Raw genomic sequence first — 19,266 nt, forward strand, 5'->3', positions numbered from 1 at the left:
CTCCTATCTCTATATGACTTATATAGATGGTATACTTTTTTGCTTAAATAAAATATTTTTAAATATAAAAAAATTAAGTAGCATAATTAAAAGATGAGAATGAGAAAAACCACAAAGGATTTTTTAGGCTTAAAATAAATACTAGTTTAAGATTTTTAAGGGAAAAGAAAAAGTCAGCATCAGCCATACATTTATATTGATAAGAAAGTTCTTAGACTTTGGACTCCTCCAGAAAATCATTTTTTGCTGAGGCTGTAACCTTGTGTTGTCTTTGTCTTTTCTGCTTTTCCCCGAGTCCTCATTGTTAGCAGCTCTTTACTGATACCTGTGGATTCTAGGCCAGGCCAGACTCCTATCACCACATCTGATTTATTTCCTGATGGAGTCTGAGAGTACACTAAACATTCACTTTGAGCACTGGAATCCAGAATATTAAACAAAAGTTAAAGCCATAATTAAAGTCAGAATTCATGAAATGGCAAGATAGTAAAAGGAAAGTGCATGCTTGTTCTCCGTTATCAGGAGTGCCCTGTCCCAGAGCATGAGACGCAGAGCAGTGGAGGATTATTCCATGCTGCCGTGTTGTTTAGTTCTAAACTGAGGCAGGGGAGAATTCTCAGCGAGATTCAAGCTTTCTTTATCGTGCATATAGATATCATTTCTTGGTATACTTTCACAATTTTCATTTTTCCTGAACAAATTATTTTCAGTAACTTTTAATCCCCAGTAAGTAATTTTGACCATGAAATACTATTGATTTGCACTAATTAAAGGTTGAATATTCCCAGTAAATCACTGTGGAAAATTTTAATGAACAAGCCAAATGAGTGAGAAATCAATACTTATTGATTGTTTCCTGGCATATAATTAAAGCCAAAATCTGTTCTCTTACCCAGAAAGCAAAGCACTTAAATTGCCTGTCTAGTTTTGTGCGAGTTTTGCATCTGTCTACGTGTAATAGACTTTTGTTGCCAAATCAACAAGGCATTCAAAAGGAGGTATTGAGTTGCAAAATGGCAGCTGTCCTTGGTTCATATTTCTCACTGCATCTTCATAAGTTCACAGAAGTCACCAGACCCTTCAGTCATACTGAGGTATGTATGAGTGCTAGAAGAGAGCTAGAGTTGTTTTGATAGAAAGCAAGTGATTTTTGTCAGAATGAGCTTAAGCTTAGTAATTTTCTGTTAATTTTAAGAAAAGTGAGCTGCTTCCTATTTTATTTTGGCTTTTGAGTAAAATTCAAAAGCCAGTTGAACTATAAGGTAGATTGTGATCTTCTGGAAGTAAAGACAGTTTTGACCCAAATGTGGAATATAACTCCTTTTCAAGGAACTTATACAAGATAGCTGTGTTTTGAAATGTTTCTTTTGTTTTATAATGTGGTTCGCCATGGAGTCATAGTTACATAGTTTGGAAGACGCCATATGGTTATGCTAAGGTAAGATGACTAAAAGAATAGGAAGTTAGGATGGGGGGATATAAAAGTAGAAAGTGCACAAAGTGATTTGTATATGTAGTGTGCACAGTGGGTTCCTGTGGATTATTCAGGATTTCATTTAAGGTGAAATTTATTCTATCAGCCAAGAGGTAAACAGGATCAATCATGGGATCATAACATCTAGAGAATTAAAACTCAAAAAATGAACAGCTGTTTCCAGAACTGGGACCAGAAACTTATCTTGTATGCATGGTTCTGAACAATCTGCCAACCATGTTGTTCCAATAAAGGTTCAGTGCCCTACAGTTTTTCTGTTACTGTGGGGCCCAGGCATCAGATTATAGTTGAATTCTTGTAGGTGGACATGAAGTAATGTTCCACTTCAATACTGGCCTGATTATTTATAAGAACTATAGGAAATTTCACTTATGAGAAAAGTTAGGAAACATTAGAATGTAGGTATACTAAAAATTCTGTTGCTTGTGAGGTTTTTTTTTTTTTTGGATGAAACAGAAGAGTTTAGGGGTACCAAAAAGTCATTCTGATTTTATTGTGGTTTTAATGTTTGATTTATTCAAGTTACATTATCAAAAACATAGTTTTTTAATTTGATTTACAAATCAATACTAAGTGATCTTTGAATATTTAGTTCCTATATACGGACTTAGCTAATTGAACATCTGCAAACATTTTAAATTGCATTTATGAATTTGTTATATTTGATTTCCTTTTTATGTACTATTATCGACTGACAATATTTTCAAGTACTTAAGAAGTTCTTATACATATCTATTATTCTTATACATACTGTAAATTTTAAGTTTTCTTAAATCTTCTATACATAACTCAGTCTTTCCTCTAGTCGAAAGATACTTTCCCATTTAGGAAGCAAACAACTCTCATCTCAGGTAACAGGTTATTCTCTACCAAAGGCATAAAATCTACCAAAGGCATTCACATCTGAATTTTATTCAGATTTTATGTAGATTTTATGTAGTATTTTATAGTATTCTTTCCATACTATAATCAAGGAAGATGTAGCATCAAATATATAATTTGGGGAGTCACCTAATTAGCATGCTTGTGATTACTCATATCTAGAGATTTTTGACAGAAAAGCTAATTTTGATACCTGTAGGAGACCCTGAGTAAGAACACAGAAGCTTGTTTATTGTCATGTCAGAGACTCTAGAATGTTAAGAAAAGGACATTCGCATAATCCACCTTCCTAGACCCAAGTTCTGCACTTGATTTCATAGTCCTACTCAGAGAAGCCTGCAGTTCCCAGACAGTTTGCCCATTTGATTTGATTTATTCAGTTCAGTATTCAGTTCAGTCGCTCAGTCGTGTCCGACTCTTTGCGACCCCATGAACTGCAGCTCACCAGGCCTCCCTGTCCATCACCAACTCCCAGAGTCCACCCAAACCCATGTCCATTGAGTTGGTGATGCCATCCAGCCATCTCATCCTCTGTTGTCCCCTTCTCCTCCTGTCCTCAATATTTCCCAGCATCAGGGTCTTTTCAATTGAGTCAGCTCTCCACATCAGGTGGCCAGAGTATTGGAGTTGCAGCTTCAACATCAGTCCCTCCAATGAACACCCAGGACTGGTTGTATCTCCTTGCAGTCCAAGGGACTCTTCAAGAGTCTTCTCCAACACCACAGTTCAAAAGCATCAATTCTTTGGCACTCAGCTTTCTTTATAGTCCAACTCTCACATCCATACATGACGGAAAAACCATAGCCTTGACTAGACAGACCTTTGTTGGCGAAGTAACGTCTCTGCTTTTTAATGTGCTGTCCAGGTTGGTCACAACTTTCCTTCCAAGGAGCAAGCGTCTTTTAATTTCATGGCTGCTGTCACCATCCACAGTGATTTTGGAGCCCAGAAAAATAAAGTCAGCCACTGTTTCCACTGTTTCTCCATCTATTTGCCATGAAGTGATGGGATCAGATGCCATGATCTTAGTTTTCTGAATGTTGAGCTTTAAGCCAACTTTTTCACTCTCTTCTTTCACTTTCATTAGGAGGCTCTTTAGTTCTTCTTCACTTTCTGCCATAAGGGTGGTGTCATCTGCATATCTGAGGTTATTGATATTTCTCCCAGAAATCTTGATTCCAGCTTGTGCTTCCTCCAGCCCAGAGTTTCTCATGATGTACTGCAGATTTGATTTAACATTTATTCAAATTTTAGGTAATGCAGATCTTTTCTGTCAAAGTCTAAAGATAGCTGACAATGAAGGAGTCCTAAGATATTGAAATGCCTTGTCTAAATTCTGTAATTGCTTTATATTCTCAGAATCAAGCAACTTGTACAAGTGTTTCAAGTGATGTATGGTGGAATTTAGGATAGCTCATACAGTTTTTTGTTGTTGTTGTTTTTCTGACTTATAGCCACTTCTTCTATGGGTAGGCTAGTCTAGTGGCATTTCTAAAGAGTCATTCTTGAGATATGAACTACAGAAATGACCCCTGAAAGTATAGTCTTAAAAGATATGGACAGCAAAATCTGGACCTCTCTCTACTCTGAGAATAGGAGTGTAGATTGACCATAAACTGAAGAAGGCTAAGTTAAATACCAGACTGCACTGGAAAATCACTACATTAAAACAAATAGCCAAATTGTGTTTCAAAGATCATATGGATAGTTTTGAGATTGCATTTGTTGATAAAGAGGTAAATAGTATTCCTCAATATTTTTCAAAGATTAGCAAATAACATATATACAACAATAAATTCAGACCTAATTAAAAATTAGGAAACAGTAATCTTTTGATTGATCTAAAAGGGTAAGAAATCAAGTCAGCCTCCTAAAATTTAATGAATACTACCTGGGGTATAAAATTTGTCAGGTTTTGGGTGGTTGTAAAGAAATCAACTATTAATAGAGTGTAGAGTAAGAGTTGCTCATGGGTGGGTTCCTAACCAAAGTGCTATCATGAGGTGAGCTGAAGTTGTATAACTTGACCTCAAATTACCATATCTGATTCAGTACATCTTCCCCTACAGCACTAAAACAGAGAAGTAGCTGGAAGGAAGCTAAAGGGTCTTCTTTAGTCCAAATCATCTGGCAGTAAAATGGCCAAGCAGGCAAACAGTCTCCATGTATGTGATGAAAGACAGCCTTCTCATGTCGGGGCAGGCTGTTGGTCACGGGGACTTTGACTGGGTATCCTGGGCTGATATCAACATCTGAGTCCTAGAACACTAGAGCTATCAGATTAGAATGAAATTAAGATGTTTCTAAAAGAAAATATACTAGATGTGTGCTCTTTCTTCTTTGCTAATTTTAATTGCATTTCATGTATAGATTTTTCTAAAATATCTAACACAAAATTTTTTTTAACATTACAAATAAGACTGAGGTACCTGTTGACCAGCCTCTTCAAATCTAATGTCTTCTTTGAAAGCAACCACCATCATCAGTATGAAGTGTATCTTTTCAGTTCACTTGCTATGCAACTATATGGACATATTTACTGTTAGAAAATGTATTTTATGTTGCTGTTTTTTAAATATTTAAAATGGATATACATGTTGTTTTGCGATTGCTTCAGTCACTTGAGTATCTTGCTAATCTTTTTTTGTATGTCAGTAAATAAAGACATTTATTAAGTGCTTATTATGTGCTCTTCCAAGCATTTATATATGTGTTAATGCATTTAGTCTTTGTTATGTTGTTATCATCATGCCTGTTTAGAAGCTGAGGATTCTGAGGGAAAGAGCAATTAGATAAATTGCCCAATTTAGTGACAGCCTCTGCTTTGGATTCAATTCAAGAAAGACTAACCCCAAGTCTCCTCTCATGGTGACTATTTCACACCGTCTCTCTAAAGTACATAAGCCCACCTCTGATACAATATGTACCAACCCAAAGCCCTATGGGCCCATCTTTTGTGAACTTGCAGTGACTTAATGATATGCAGATACTGTTTGAGTTTAAAGATGCCACCAAGTTCCTCATTAAGCTCAGCATTTTGATTGATAATAGCACAAACCAGGCAGGGTGGTGGTATAAGGTGCGAGTGTTTTTGAGCAGAGTAATCCACATAAGAACGCAGAGCAGACCCCATCGTTATGCTGCTCCAGTTCCCTCTGCTGATGTCCAGTCCTGGTCCGTGGGCAGCATTCCTTTTACGTCAAAAACATCATCAATCTAGTGGAAAACCTGAATGACTCAGACCATTACTGTAGGGAACTGGTTTCTGTATAATATGATCTACAACATCCTAATTTCACAGAACATTTTTCATAAGAGCTGCTAAAATTGTGATCAAATCCATTAAACTCTTTTAAAGGCTCCAGTGTGAATCAATACTGAAGCTAGCCTTAAAATGCAGGTATTTTGAGGTGAAGTCCCACCCACTCAAAACTGCATTATTGTCAGCTGCTTCATACCTTTTCTGTATTTTTCTGCTGTGTTTATTGATCCCTTTGTGTCTGCTCTTCTTTTGTACTTCTAGCTGCATTTGAGTCAGAGATAAGCTGTTTCAGAGTCGGAAGGGTCTGAAAGAAAGAAAAGAGAAGAAAGGAGAGGAGGGGAAAGGGAGTTTTCCTCTGATGCTAATGGCCAGGAGAACAAGAAACACTGACGAGAAAGGGCAGAGGAAGAACCCCGGGTCCTGGGCTGTGAGAGCAGCGTTGCGCCGTGCTGTTGATTGGCTCTCTGTAGAGGCTGAATGACGGTGAACATGGCCACCTAGACCCTTACACTCTGTGCTTTTCTTCGTGTGTGCTTAGTCGCTCCGTTGTGTCCAGCTCCTTACACTGAGCAGCACATAACTTGGAAATGTTGAACCAGTTGAACCATCGTCATCCACAAAACTGACAGCTAATTTTTCCATGTAAAGATTTTATTTCTTGGATAAATACACAGTCAAATAAAATCCCTCAGTTTTTTTTTTTTTTTTTTTAATATCCTTCTGGGAATTGGCCAAATAAGCCCTTGATGGGTATTTTTGTTTGGAACATAAAGTAAGACCAAAAAGAGGTTTCAAACAAGGTGGAAGATTGCTTGTGAAGTTTACTTTCAGACTTGAGAGGGGCCTTCTAGGATGAGGCTAGGCTTCTGAGGACTGCGCTCTATCCAGTCTTCCACAGATTAAGTGTGATATGGTCAGTAGACAAGTCAGTGACCACTCAGCCTTGGTTTTCCTACCTGAAAGAGAAAGCTGGGCTAGAACCCCTGAAGTTCAAATTGTAATATTCTGATTTTCACGTGACGTGATTTTAAAAAGCTAGCTTCTGCTGGCCGTTAGATCACCCGTTAGTTCCCAGCAGCAGAAGTCTGGTACACATTTCCCTTCTCTCTCACACACGCCCTCTAATACTTCTGAGGGGGGATTATCCGTGATGTCTTTAGTAGTTGCTTCCTCTGGACATTTCTTCCAACTTCCTTCTGGCATAAGAGTTGATGAAGTGAAAGTTCTCAGCTCAATTACGGTTTTCTGGTTCTTTAAAAAAATTTTTTTATTCCTCAGGATGGGAACACAAATCACTGAGTTATAATCCATTGTTGTTGTTCAGTTGCTAAGTTGTGTTTGACCTTTGCGACCCCATGGACTGCAGCACCCTGGGCTTCCCTTTCCTTCACCATCTTCTCAGAGATTGTTCAGCTTCAGATCTCTTGAGTCAATAACGCTATATAACCATCTCATACTGTCACCGCCCTTCTCCTTTTGACTTCAGTCTTTCCCAGCATCAGGGTCTTTTCTAGGGAGTTGACTTTTCACATCAGGTGGCCAAAGTATTGGAGCTTCAGCTTCAGCATCAGTCTTTCCAATGAATATTCAGGACTGATTTCCTTTAGGACTGACTGGTTGGATCTCCTAGCGGTCCAAAGGACTCTCAAGAGTCTTCTCCAGCATCACAATTCAAAGGCATCAAGTCTTCTGCGCTCTATCACTGCTATAAAGAGACCCTGAGATCTTTGTTTTCAGGCCTTCAGAAATCGTCAATTGGATGTGATGTGTGGTTGGCCACTCGGTTAATGGCTCTACAGCCCTGCTTCTCAGGCTTTAGCTAACTCTACGTCCAATAGATGTTGTTGCGTGCGTGCTGTCCGGTGGGTTACACCCAGTCAGTGCTAGCTGATGATAAAACAAGCATCTGAGATTGTTATTTTGCAATTGTCCAAAACCAAACCAGGCAAATTACTGAAGAGCAATGGAGTAAGGTTCCAGGATAACCTCTGTACTCCCAACCCTGCTAATAGCAGTTTTCATGTTCCCTTACTTTATTTGTTCAGCATCGAGTGATGAGGTAGCTCCTACAGTCCTGGATGTTGTGTACTGTGCTGGGTGCTCCAGAGCTCAGGTTCTGTCATGCAAGGAATCATGCTCACAAAAGTAGAATGAGCTTCTTTCTTAGGTCTTTCTGTCACTGGGTAACCAAAGCTGTTACTAAACCAACAAAAGAAGAAATCATCTGAGAAATAATTTTTCTATAGTTTTCAACATCTTCCTTTTTTGATACGCTCCACATATGTGAAAGATTAATAATATTTCATAATAACCTGTTGGAGAAGTGAATTTCCTAGTCACATCATATGTGAATCGACAGCCGAAAACCCTGAACTCTCACTGCATTAAAATCTGATTCTAATAATTTGTTCAACATCAGCTAAGTTGGAGTGCACAGGCTAGTGGCCTAGGAGTCAAGAAACTAGAAAGGTTTGGTAGCTCATCAACTAGCTGTATGGATGAGGACAAGACAGTCAAGTTTTCTGAGCTTCAGGAGAGCAAAATATATGCTTGGCTATATATACTTGGCTACTCTTTCTGTTGGAGCTGTTGTGAGGAACAAATGAGATGGTGTATGGGCAGTGTGTGGGATTATAGAATGTGCAGTCCAAATATGAGATAGACAGATTGTAAGATGTGTGTGTATAGCAGTGTATCTGAATTATTGCATTCCTCTATGTTGTATTTCCATGTTTTATATGTAAACAAGAGCTTGTAAAGTTGATTCTCTCCCAATGATCACAACTCTTAAAGGGCAGTTACGAGTTCAGAATTTGTTAGAAGGAGGAAATTACAGTAATCAAGGGGATTTTTTTTTTCCATTGACATGTGAAAAATGAAAGGACTACTGATTAGAAAACATTTAGCTGTCTTTAAATATACCTGAATGGTCTGACTTTTCTGTTATCCACTTTTCTTTCAAATATAGGAAATGAAAAGGAAAACTTCTGTATATAGTGTTATTCAGTGGATGTATCTCTCAGGGAACAATATATTTAATTTTATTTGTTAGAACCATATGCCAAGCACCATGTTCCATAGATAAGAAAGGTACAATCTGAGATGCTTCCTTGTTTTTATAACATAATATATTTAAGCATCAGATCAGATTAGATCAGTCGCTCAGTCATGTCCGACTCTTTGCAACCCCAAGAATCACAGCACGCCAGGCCTCCCTGTCCATCACCAACTCCCGGAGTTCACTCAGACTCACATCCATCGGTCAGTGACGCCATCCAGCCATCTCATCCTCTGTCGTCCCCTTCTCCTCTTGCCCCTAGTCCCTCCCAGCATCAGAGTCTTTTCAATGAGTCAACTCTTCCCATGAGGTGGCCAAAGTACTGGAGTTTCAGCTTTAGCATCATTCCTTCCAGAGAAATCTCAGGGCTGATCTCCTTCAGAATGGACTGGTTGGACCTCCTTGCAGTCCAAGGGACTCTTCAAGAGTCTTCTCCAACACCACAGTTCAAAAGCATCAGTTCTTTGGCACTCAGCCTTCTTCACAGTCCAACTCTCACATCCATACATGACCACAGGAAAAACCATAGCCTTGACTAGGTGAACCTTTGTTGGCAAAGTAATGTCTCTGCTTTTGAATATGCTATCTAGTTTGGTCATAACTTTCCTTCCAAGGAGTAAGAGTCTTTTAATTTCATGGCTGCAGTCACCATCTGCAGAGATTTTGGAGCCCAGAAAAATAAAAGTCTGACACTGTTTCCACTGTTTCCCATTTATTTCCCAAGAAGTGATGGGACTGGATGCCATGATCTTCGTTTTCTGAATGTTGAGCTTTAAGCCAACTTTTTCACTCTCCACTTTCACTTTCATCAAGAAGCTTTTTAGTTCCTCTTCACATTCTGCCATAAGGGTGGTGTCATCTGCATATCTGAGGTTATTGATATTTCTCCCGGCACTCTTGATCACAGCTTCTGTTTCTTCCAGTCCAGCGTTTCTCATGGAGTATTCTGCATATAAGTTATTTAAACAGGGTGACAATATACAGCCTTGACGTACTCCTTTTCCTATTTGGAACCAGTCTGTTGTTCCATGTCCAGTTCTACTGTTGCTTCCTGACCTGCATACAAATTTCTCAAGAGGCAGGTCAGGTGGTCTGGTATTCCCATCTCTTTCAGAATTTTCCAAAGTTTATTGTGATCCACAAGTCAAAGGCTTTGGCATAGTCAATAAAGCAGAAATAGATGTTTTTCTGGAACTCTCTTGCTTTTTCTATGATCCAGAGGATGCTGACAATTTGATCTCTGGTTCCTCTGCCTTTTCTAAAACCAGCTTGAACATCTGGAAATTCACTGTTCACATATTGCTGAAGCCTGGCTTGGAGAATTTTGAGCATTACTTTACTAGTGTGTGAGATGAGTGCAATTGTGCGGTAGTTTGACCATTCTTTGGCATTGCCTTTCTTTGGGATTGGAATGAAAACTGACCTTTTCCAGTCCTGTGGCCACTGCTGAGTTTTCCAAATTTGCTGGCATATTGAGTGTAGCACTTTCACAGCATCATCTTTCAGGATTTGGAATAGCTCAACTAGAATTCCATCACCTCCACTAGCTTTGTTCGTAGTGATGCTTTCTAAGGCCCACTTGACTTCACATTCCAGGATGTCTGGCTCTAGGTCAGTGATCACACCATCATGATTATCTGGGTCGTGAAGATCTTTTTTGTACAGTTCTTCTATGTATTCTTGCCACCTCTTCTTAATATCTTCTGCTTCTGTTAGGTCCATACCATTTCTGTCCTTTATCGAGCCCATCTTTGCATGAAATGTTCCTTTGGTATCTCTGATTTTCTTGAAGAGATCTCTAATTTTTCCATTCTGCTGTTTTCCTCTATTTCTTTGCATTGATTGCTGAAGAAGGCTTTCTTATCTCTTCTTGCTATTCTTTGAAACTCTGCATTCAGATGTTTATATCTTTCCTTTTCTCCTTTGCTTTTTGCTTTTCTTCTTTTCACAGCTATTTGTAAGGCCTCCCCAGACAGCCATTTTGCTTTTTTGCATTTCTTTTCCATGGGGATGGTCTTGATCCCTGTCTCCTGTACAATGTCACGAACCTCATTCCATAGTTCATCAGGCACTCTATCTATCAGATCTAGGCCCGTAAATCTATTTCTCACTTCTACTGTATAATCATAAGGGATTTGATTTAAGTCATACCTGAATGGTCTAGTGGTTTTCCCTACTTTCGTCAATTTAAGTCTGAATTTGGCTTAATAATACTGTGAAAAATAATTTTATGGGGCAATGCCACTGGGAAAAATTGTTTTACTTTATTAATATTCATCAGATCAGATCAGATCAGTCGCTAAGTCATGTCCGACTCTTTGCGACCCCATGAATCACAGCACGCCAGGCCTTCCTGTCCATCACCAACTCCCGGAGTTCACTCAGATTCACGTCCATCGAGTCAGTGATGCCATCCAGCCAGCTCATCCTCTGTCATCCCCTTCTCCTCCTGCCCCCAATCCCTCCCAGCATCAGAGTCTTTTCCAATGAGTCAGCTCTTGGCATGAGGTGGCCAGTGTACTGGAGTTTCAGCTTTAGCATCATTCTTTCCAAAGGAATCCCAGGGCTGATCTCTTTCAGAATGGACTTGTTGGATCTCCTTGCAGTCTAAGGGACTCTCAAGAGTCTTCTCCAACACCACAGTTCAAAAGCATCAATTCTTCGGTGCTCAGCTTTCTTCACAGTCCAACTCTCACATCCATACATGACCACAGGAAAAACCATAGCCTTGACTAGACAAACCTTTGTTGGCAAAGTAATGTCTCTGCTTTTGAATATGCTGTCTAGGTTGGTCATAACTCTTCTTCCAAGGAGTAAGTGTCTTTTAATTTCATGGCTGCAGTCACCATCTGTAGTGATTTTGGAGCCCAGAAAAATAAAGTCTGACACTGTTTCCACTGTTTCCCCATCTATTTCCCATGAAGTGGTGGGACCGGATGCCATGATCTTCGTTTTCTGAATGTTGAGCTTTAAGCCAACTTTAATATTTTCTGCAACTCAGTTATTTGCTTTATTTTTAATAATTTAAGTCCAAGATCCACTTGATGATCAATTTCTTCAATATTATTACAGTTTAATGACTGGCACTCTGAAAAGATAAAATAGGATTAATGATGAGACTTCATTATTTCTAAGAAGTGGCTACATGTACAAATGTAAGGAGTAGTACCATTGCAAATAAATTCAACCAGAGAACACTTTTTCTCAGCCAGTGAGGAACATACCTAAGTATGTTCATGGGTATCCTTCCCTCTTCCCTTGGAGATGGTAACTTTTGGGTCCTGACTTAGCCTCTGGGCAGCAAGATTAAGAGTAGGGAGAGGCGGACTAAAGAGAACCACATCAGATTCTCCCTCTAGCCTTTACCGAGCCATTTGGTGTGACTCTTTTTTTTTTTTTAATTTTAAGTTGTTTTATTTAAAGACTTGAACATGTTCCTTTGAAGAATAAGTGTCTTTTATGGTGAGGAGAGTAGATATCCAAGAAAAAGAAATGAGACAGAGATGCATGCAAATAACTTGGAATGTAAACTTAGAAGTTAATAAAAGGAAATTTGGAGAGGATATATTTATTTTTAACTTTTTAGCTCTTATACTGTATTTTTTATCTTCTGGTTTTATTGAGATATAATTGATATTCAGCACTGTATAAGTTTAAGGTGTGCAGCGTAATAATTTTATTTACATCATGAAATGATTACCACATTAAGTTTAGTGAGCATCCATCACCTCTTATAGATACAAAGTAAAAGAAAAAGAGAAAAATTATTTTTTCCTTGTGATGAGAACTCCTAGGATTTACTCTCTTAAACGTCATATATAACACACAATGATGTTAATTATATTTATCGTGTACATTATATTCCTGGTACTTATTTATCTTATCACTGAAGTTTGTACCTTTGACTACCTTCATCTAACTTCCCCTTCGCCCAACTCCCACCTTTGATAAAGACAAATCTGATCTCGTTTTATGCATTTCTTGGGTGGGTTGGTTGGTTGGTGTTGAAGTATGACTGACCTGCAATACTGTGTCATTTCCTGCACACAGCATAGTGATTCAATATTTGTATACATTACAAAATGACCATCACAGTAAGCCTATTTACCATCTGTTACTATACAAAGATATCACATTGCTGTCCACTGTGTTCCCCACTCTGTACGTTTTATTCCCGTGATTCATTTGTTAACTGGAAGCTTGTACATCTTATCTCCCTCACCTGTTTCATTCATTGCACATCTCTGACCACCACCCCTGCTTGTTTTCTGTGTCTAAAACTCCATTTCTACTTTGTTATGTTTGTTTGTTTTATGTTTTAGGTTCCACATGTAGGTGAACACATACAGTAATTGTCTTTCTCTGTCTGACTTACTTCACTTAGCAAAATACCCTTTAGATCTATCCCTGTTGTTGCAAATAGCAAGCTTTCATTATTTTTTATGGCTGAGTAATAATATGTATGGACCTAATATAATAAAAATAATAATAAGTATGGACCTAACAGAAGCAGAAGATATTAAGAAGAGGTGGCAAGAAGACACAGAAGAACTGTACAAAAAAGCTCTTCATGACAGATTATCTCTTCAAAGCAGATAATCACGATGGTGTGGTCACTCATCTAGAGCCAGACATCTTGGAATGCAAAGTCAGGTGGGCCTTAGGAAGCATTGCTATGAACTAAGCTAGTGGAGGTGATGGAATTCCAGTTGAGCTATTTCAAATCCTAAAAGATGATGCTGTGAAAGTGCTGCACTCAGTATGCCAGCAAATTTGGAAAACTCAACTGTGGCCACAAGACTGGAAAAGATCAGCTTTCATTCCAATCCCAAAGAAAGGCAATGCCAAAGAATGTTCAAACTACCCCATAATCGCACTCATCTTACACACTAGAAAAGTGTAATGCTCAAAATTCTCTAAGCTCCAATAGTACATGACCATGAACTTCCAGATATTCGAGCTGGCTTTAGAAAAGGCAGAGGAACCAGAGATCAAATTGCCAACATCTGTTGAATCATGGAAAAAGCAACAGAATTCCAGAAAAACATCTACTTCTACTTTATTGACTATGCCAAAGCCTTTGACTGTGTGGATCACAGCAAAATGTGGAAAATTCCTCAAGAGATGGGAATACCAGACCACCTGACCTGCCTCCTGAGAAATCTGTATGCAGCTCAAGAAACAACAATTAGAATGGGGCATGGAACAAGAGACTGGTTCCAAATTGGGAAAGGAGTACGACAAAGCTGTATATTGTCACCCTGCTTATTTAATTTATATGTGGAGTACATCATGAGAAACGCTGGGCTGGAAGAAGCACAAGCTGGAATCAAGATTGCTGGGATATGCCGAGAAATATCAATAACCTCAGATATGCAGATGGCATCACCTTTATGGCAGAAAGCAAAGAGGAACTAAAAAGCCTCTTGATGTAAGTGAAAGAGGAGAGTGAAAAAGTTGGCTTAAAACTCAACATTCAAAAAGCAAAGATCATGGCATGCAGTCTCATCACTTCACAGCAAATAGATGGGGAAACAATGGAAACAGTGACACTTTATTTTCTTGGGCTCCAAAATCACTGCAGATGGTGACTACAGGTATGAAATTAAAAGACACTTGCTCCTTGGAAGAAAAGCTATGACCAACCTAGACAGCATATTAAAAAGCAGAGACATTACTTTGCTGACAAAGGCCCATCTAGTCAAAGCAATGGTTTTTCCAGTAGTCATGTATGGATATGAGAGTTGAACCATAAAGAAAGCTGAGTGCTGAAGAATTGATGCTTTTGAACTATGGTGTTGGAGGAGACTCAAGTCCCTTGAATTGCAAAGAGATCAAAATAGTCAATCCTAAAGGAAATCTGTCCTGAATATTTATTGGAAGGACTAATGCTTAAGCTGAAGCTCCAATCTCTTGGCCATCTAATGTGAAGAACTGACTCCTTAGAAAAGACCCTGATGCTGGGAAAGATTGAAGACAGGAGGAGAAGGGGACGACAGAGGATGAGATGGTTGGATGGCATCACCGACTTGATGGACATGAGTTTGAGCAAGCTTTGAGAGTTGGTGATGGACAGGGAAGCCTGGCATGCTGCACTCCATGGGTGGCAAAAAGTCAGTTTTTTTTTTTTGCTTAGTTGGGCACAAATGAGCAACTGAACTGAAATGAATATTCGTGTGTGTGTATACACATCTTCTTTATCTATCTATCAATGGGCAGTTTATTCTACTTCATCCATAATACTAGTAAATTAAGTACTTGTGGTGGTTTAATTGCTTTTTGATTTTGTTTTGCTTGGATAGCCTACCTTGTTTTATTTCCCCAGTTATCTTAAATGTGCTATTGAGATAAGTTCTTTGCTGGGCTTTCTAAAGAGTTGAAAGAACAAGCTAAATTTTCAGAAACTCTGTTTTGAGTGGAAAAAAAATATAAATATTAAGACCAAAGTGGTATAGTCCTTACAGTTACAGTTTTGGTAACTTTTGCTATAGAAAGTTTATGCTGATGGCCACCTTTTGGTATCTGCTCTTGACCTGGCACCTGACTTTTGTAGGTTTTTGTCTTAATTTCTAAGAGCTCTCAACTTTGATACACCTTCTTCTCACATCTCTCTTCATCCAACACTTCAGCATATATTCATGTAAACAAATAAATACTAACGAGTGCTTTGTATAGTTACAGGGAGGTTTTATGATCTGTGATGCTAGATTTTTGTTGTTGACTGTGGTCATGTTTAGTGTTGGTTTCTTTCTGTCGGCTTTGTACATTTCTCCCAAATCTCATCTCTGTTACCTTTGTTACCAGACAGACCACCATGATTCTCACCTGTTTCCTGCCTGGTGTTACTGATAACTTTGATATTTTGTTTTCAGTGTCCATAGTCTCTGTCAGTCCTCTCCAAAGGTTTCACAGATTATTTTGCAATATTTTATTTTTAGACTTTAATGAAGCAGTCCCAGAGACAGAGCGCCTGGATTCAAAAGTACTGAAAACTCGGGCCCAGCTCTCCTTGAAGAACAGACGCCAGAGACCATCTAGGACAAGACTCTATGACAGTGTCAGCTCAACTGATGGGGAGGACAGTCTGGAGCGAAAGGTGAGCACCCCTGACCGCTGTCTGACTTGCGGCTTTGGGCTGTATCCTTGTTCCTACAGCTTATTGAAAATAATGATTTTCCTGCAGCCAGATTCTGTATTCTAGTTGAAAATAGCTGGAATAGTTCACTTCTATGTCTCCTAAATTCTTATTCACCTCTATATATCGTTATAATTCAAATTCTTTCTGTACTCACTCAATGAACTAACAACCAAGAGAATATCCATATCTTCATATTTCCTGATGGTGTTTTTGATATTCAGCTGTTGATTTTTCCTCGTGGTAAATAATTAGCGCACAAGTCATTGTTTTTATTATGTCTTAGGTGTCTGTTAGCTACAGTGGTAATATGGTACATTGTTGTGAACTATGCAGTCTCATCTGTAAACCGTCAAAAATTGGTTTTCATAGGGATTTACTAAAAACAAGGTTGGTCTGATTTCAAAGTAAGTATCAAATGGACTGATGATCAGTGGCATAACCTCCTTTATAATCTCTTATACCAACAGCCTTCAAACAGTTTCTGTAACCACATGCACATTACCAAATCACTTCTGCCCAAGGGTTTGAGAGCTTCTCCAGAATCAGATTCTGGTGCTTCATCCCTCAGTCCAGTGGCTGGCAGTGTGCCCCTCCCGTCTGACCACATAGCTGAATTTCAAGAAGGACCACTGTACTCGGAAGGGGAGCCTTCCTCCTCTGTTGGGGAAGACACTTCACTCTCCTCTCCTTCAAAATCTGATCATGATATGGAAGAATTGCCTTGCCACAATCAAGCCACCACCACGAAAATACTACAAGAAAAAGGTACTGTTAATTTTGTTTTTTTTAGCTTTTGTTTTGTCTGACTTCACTAACACCTCAATTTGTGACACACAAAAACAGGGCCTGTGTGTTTTGCATAGCTAATAATCGATACTGCTTTCCATTTACATTATGGGACAAGAGAACTCCCTTACTTTTTATCTCTTCCTGTCTGATTAGTATTTCACATCCTCAGCAAGTTTCTTGTTGAAGGAGGCTAGAGATTTTAGATAATAGCATCCCATAAAGCTTCAATAAACACTAACATACTCACATAGAAAAAGAATATATATATATATATGGAGGTGAAAACAGTGTAGGCCTTAATCCATTAACTGGTTTTTATTTAGAAGAAATTCTCACAGTCATTTATATGGCACAGAATGTGATAGAAAATCTATAATAAAGATAATACAGCAAGATTAGTCCATAAATTTTAAAATATGCTCCTAGAATTAACACGAGAATTTCATAGCAGTGTCAGTAGACTATTGTCCTTTGAGTTGTATGTTTTAATTAATAGAAGTAATAAATTCTTGCTTAAACAAATTAAATGATGCAAAGATGCACAAAAAATAGGCTCATTTTCATTTATTTTATGTAACTAGAGTCTTAAAAACTAGTTAAGATCACATGGAAGAAGAAACTCTTACACATGTAGAGTCATTTTAAATATGATGGGTAAAAAATCCAGCTGTAATGCAGGAGATGCACATTCAATCCCTGGGTCAGGAAGATCCCCTGAAAGTGAGAATGGCAACCCATTCCAGTATTCTTGCCTGGAGAATTCCATGGACAGAGGAGCTTAGTGGTCTAGAATCCATAATGTTGAAAAGAGTCAGACACAACTGAAGCGACTTAGCACAGACATCTCTACCAAATCAAAGGCTGTAATCTTTCCATGAATACATCTTGAATATAGAAATTCAATGGATTGTGGGGACTCACTTTGTTTTGTAACTTTTAGTAAGCATCATAGCTTTACCCCTGGTATTTTCCCTGTTCTTCTTCCCTGAGCCTATTGATTTGCTGGAATTATCTTCCACAGGTTTGGTCCTAAGCACAAGACTTCTAGAAGAAGTTTTGAGGTAAAAATTAAGTACTTAGGGTGTATAAGATCCTTGTGGAGGCAAGAGAAAGTATGTCAAACCTGCTAATTTATTAAGTTGGTGAAGGACTTGTCCTGTGATTTTGGCTTACTTTCAATAGAATGAAGGCTTCAGAAACTCTTATTAATTAACCTAAATGTTAGATCGTAATAGCACTTTTATAGAAATATACTTGTAACAAGGCCTCCCTCATCTCCTCAGAAAAAAAGTGTGTATAGACCTTACTTTGTTTGTAAGAAGGCAAAAGAGCAGAGGGACCTATTTTGGAGGAAGAGGTTAATACCTTGTATTCCACTGTTTGAGTTTTCAGGTATAACTTAACTATCTGAAAGAAGTACATTGTAGTCAGAAAATGGGTCACTCACATGAAATCTGACTCAAATATTTTTTTTAAAGTGGCTACATCTTGTCTAGATTATTTTCTCTTTTCATTCTAAAAAGCAGGTGTTTCATCTCAAATTTGGGAAAGTATTACATGGGTATGATCTGTGCTTCACAGACCATTAGCAGGAATATTCAGCAGAATGTGGTTAGCAGTAATTAGCATGAAAATGTGAGAATTCCTTCTTTTCTCCAAAGACCTCCTTTGCTTTCCACTGCCTCTTCTTTGGGATTAAATTCATAGCTGCTGTAAGCAGGACCAAGAAAAAGGGGTGGTAGTTTCTTCTCCAGAGACTACATACTTGAACTTTCTCAATTTTTATATTCCTGGGTTGATGATGCTTCTGAGTAACTAGAAAGGAGCAATTAATTAGCTTTTCTAAAGTATTAACTTTGTAAGTAATGGTTATTAGGTATTAGCTATGACTCATATTCTTTCCTTCCCTGGATGAAGGTTTCCAGTCTTGAAGAACTCCCTCACATTCTTTCCTTCCCTGGATGAAGGTTTCCAGTCTTGAAGAACTCCCTTGTCTTCTGTGTTCACTAATATTAATCTATTCATCCGTGTATTTATTCAACAAATAGTTGAACACCTGCTCTGTGTCCAGCATTGTGCCAATGGCCAAATATACAATGATGATATTCCATTCTTTCCCGCAGGGAGTTTGTAGACTAGAGTCCGTCTCTATTTCTCTCGCTCTCTCTGTGTCTCCCTCGGACAGGTGACAAAGCCTGTCTCTCTGACGCCCCACAAGCATCACCATCAATAACCTCATACTTGATTGCCTTCCACTTTCATGTTCTGATGCACTTCGAAAGATAGCGAAGAAACCTGTCGGTCAAGACTCTTTGCAGTCTGTAAAATCCTTGAGTTCTTTGCTATATGAGACAAATCCACTATTCAGACCAGGACTCAACAGAGGTTAAGTGTGATTAGCTTGATTTACCCGTGTGTATGTGTTTATGTGTGTGTGGTTCTTACAGCTCATTGGCATCTCAATAAAGGAACTAGGTCATTACTCACAAGTACAAACTGGACTTCATGCTTAAGTTCATACCTAACGTGCCCCTCCAGTAGATTCTGGACTTCCTTCAAAGCTCATCTTAAATTTCACCTCCTTTAGTGGAGCCTTTGTACCCTGTCCCCTTTCCCAAGTAGACTTATTATTCTCTTTGATC

The 19,266-nt window shown here is 38.6% G+C and overlaps 1 protein-coding gene and 1 pseudogene across 13 annotated transcripts in view; one reads left to right on the forward strand and one right to left on the reverse strand.

The window, feature by feature from the left end:
* The window catches only part of PPP1R9A (protein phosphatase 1 regulatory subunit 9A), a 349,577-nt gene that overhangs the window by 298,032 nt on the left and 32,279 nt on the right, over window positions 1–19,266 (forward strand). For 7 of the 13 annotated variants that reach the window (XM_070787167.1, XM_070787170.1, XM_019959701.2 and 4 more), the window contains 2 exons: window positions 15,636–15,793; window positions 16,303–16,600. In XM_070787167.1, the coding sequence (XP_070643268.1) occupies window positions 15,636–15,793; window positions 16,303–16,600 (456 nt within the window). The remainder of the gene's footprint in view (window positions 1–15,635; window positions 15,794–16,302; window positions 16,601–19,266) is intronic. The other 6 variants (XM_070787168.1, XM_070787169.1, XM_019959706.2 and 3 more) reach the window with 2 other exon arrangements.
* LOC139182862 (small nucleolar RNA U3) lies at window positions 3,831–3,925 on the reverse strand (annotated as a pseudogene).

The sequence above is a fragment of the Bos indicus genome, chromosome 4 (genome assembly GCF_029378745.1).
Source record: "Bos indicus isolate NIAB-ARS_2022 breed Sahiwal x Tharparkar chromosome 4, NIAB-ARS_B.indTharparkar_mat_pri_1.0, whole genome shotgun sequence".
Taxonomy (NCBI): Eukaryota; Metazoa; Chordata; class Mammalia; order Artiodactyla; family Bovidae; genus Bos; species Bos indicus.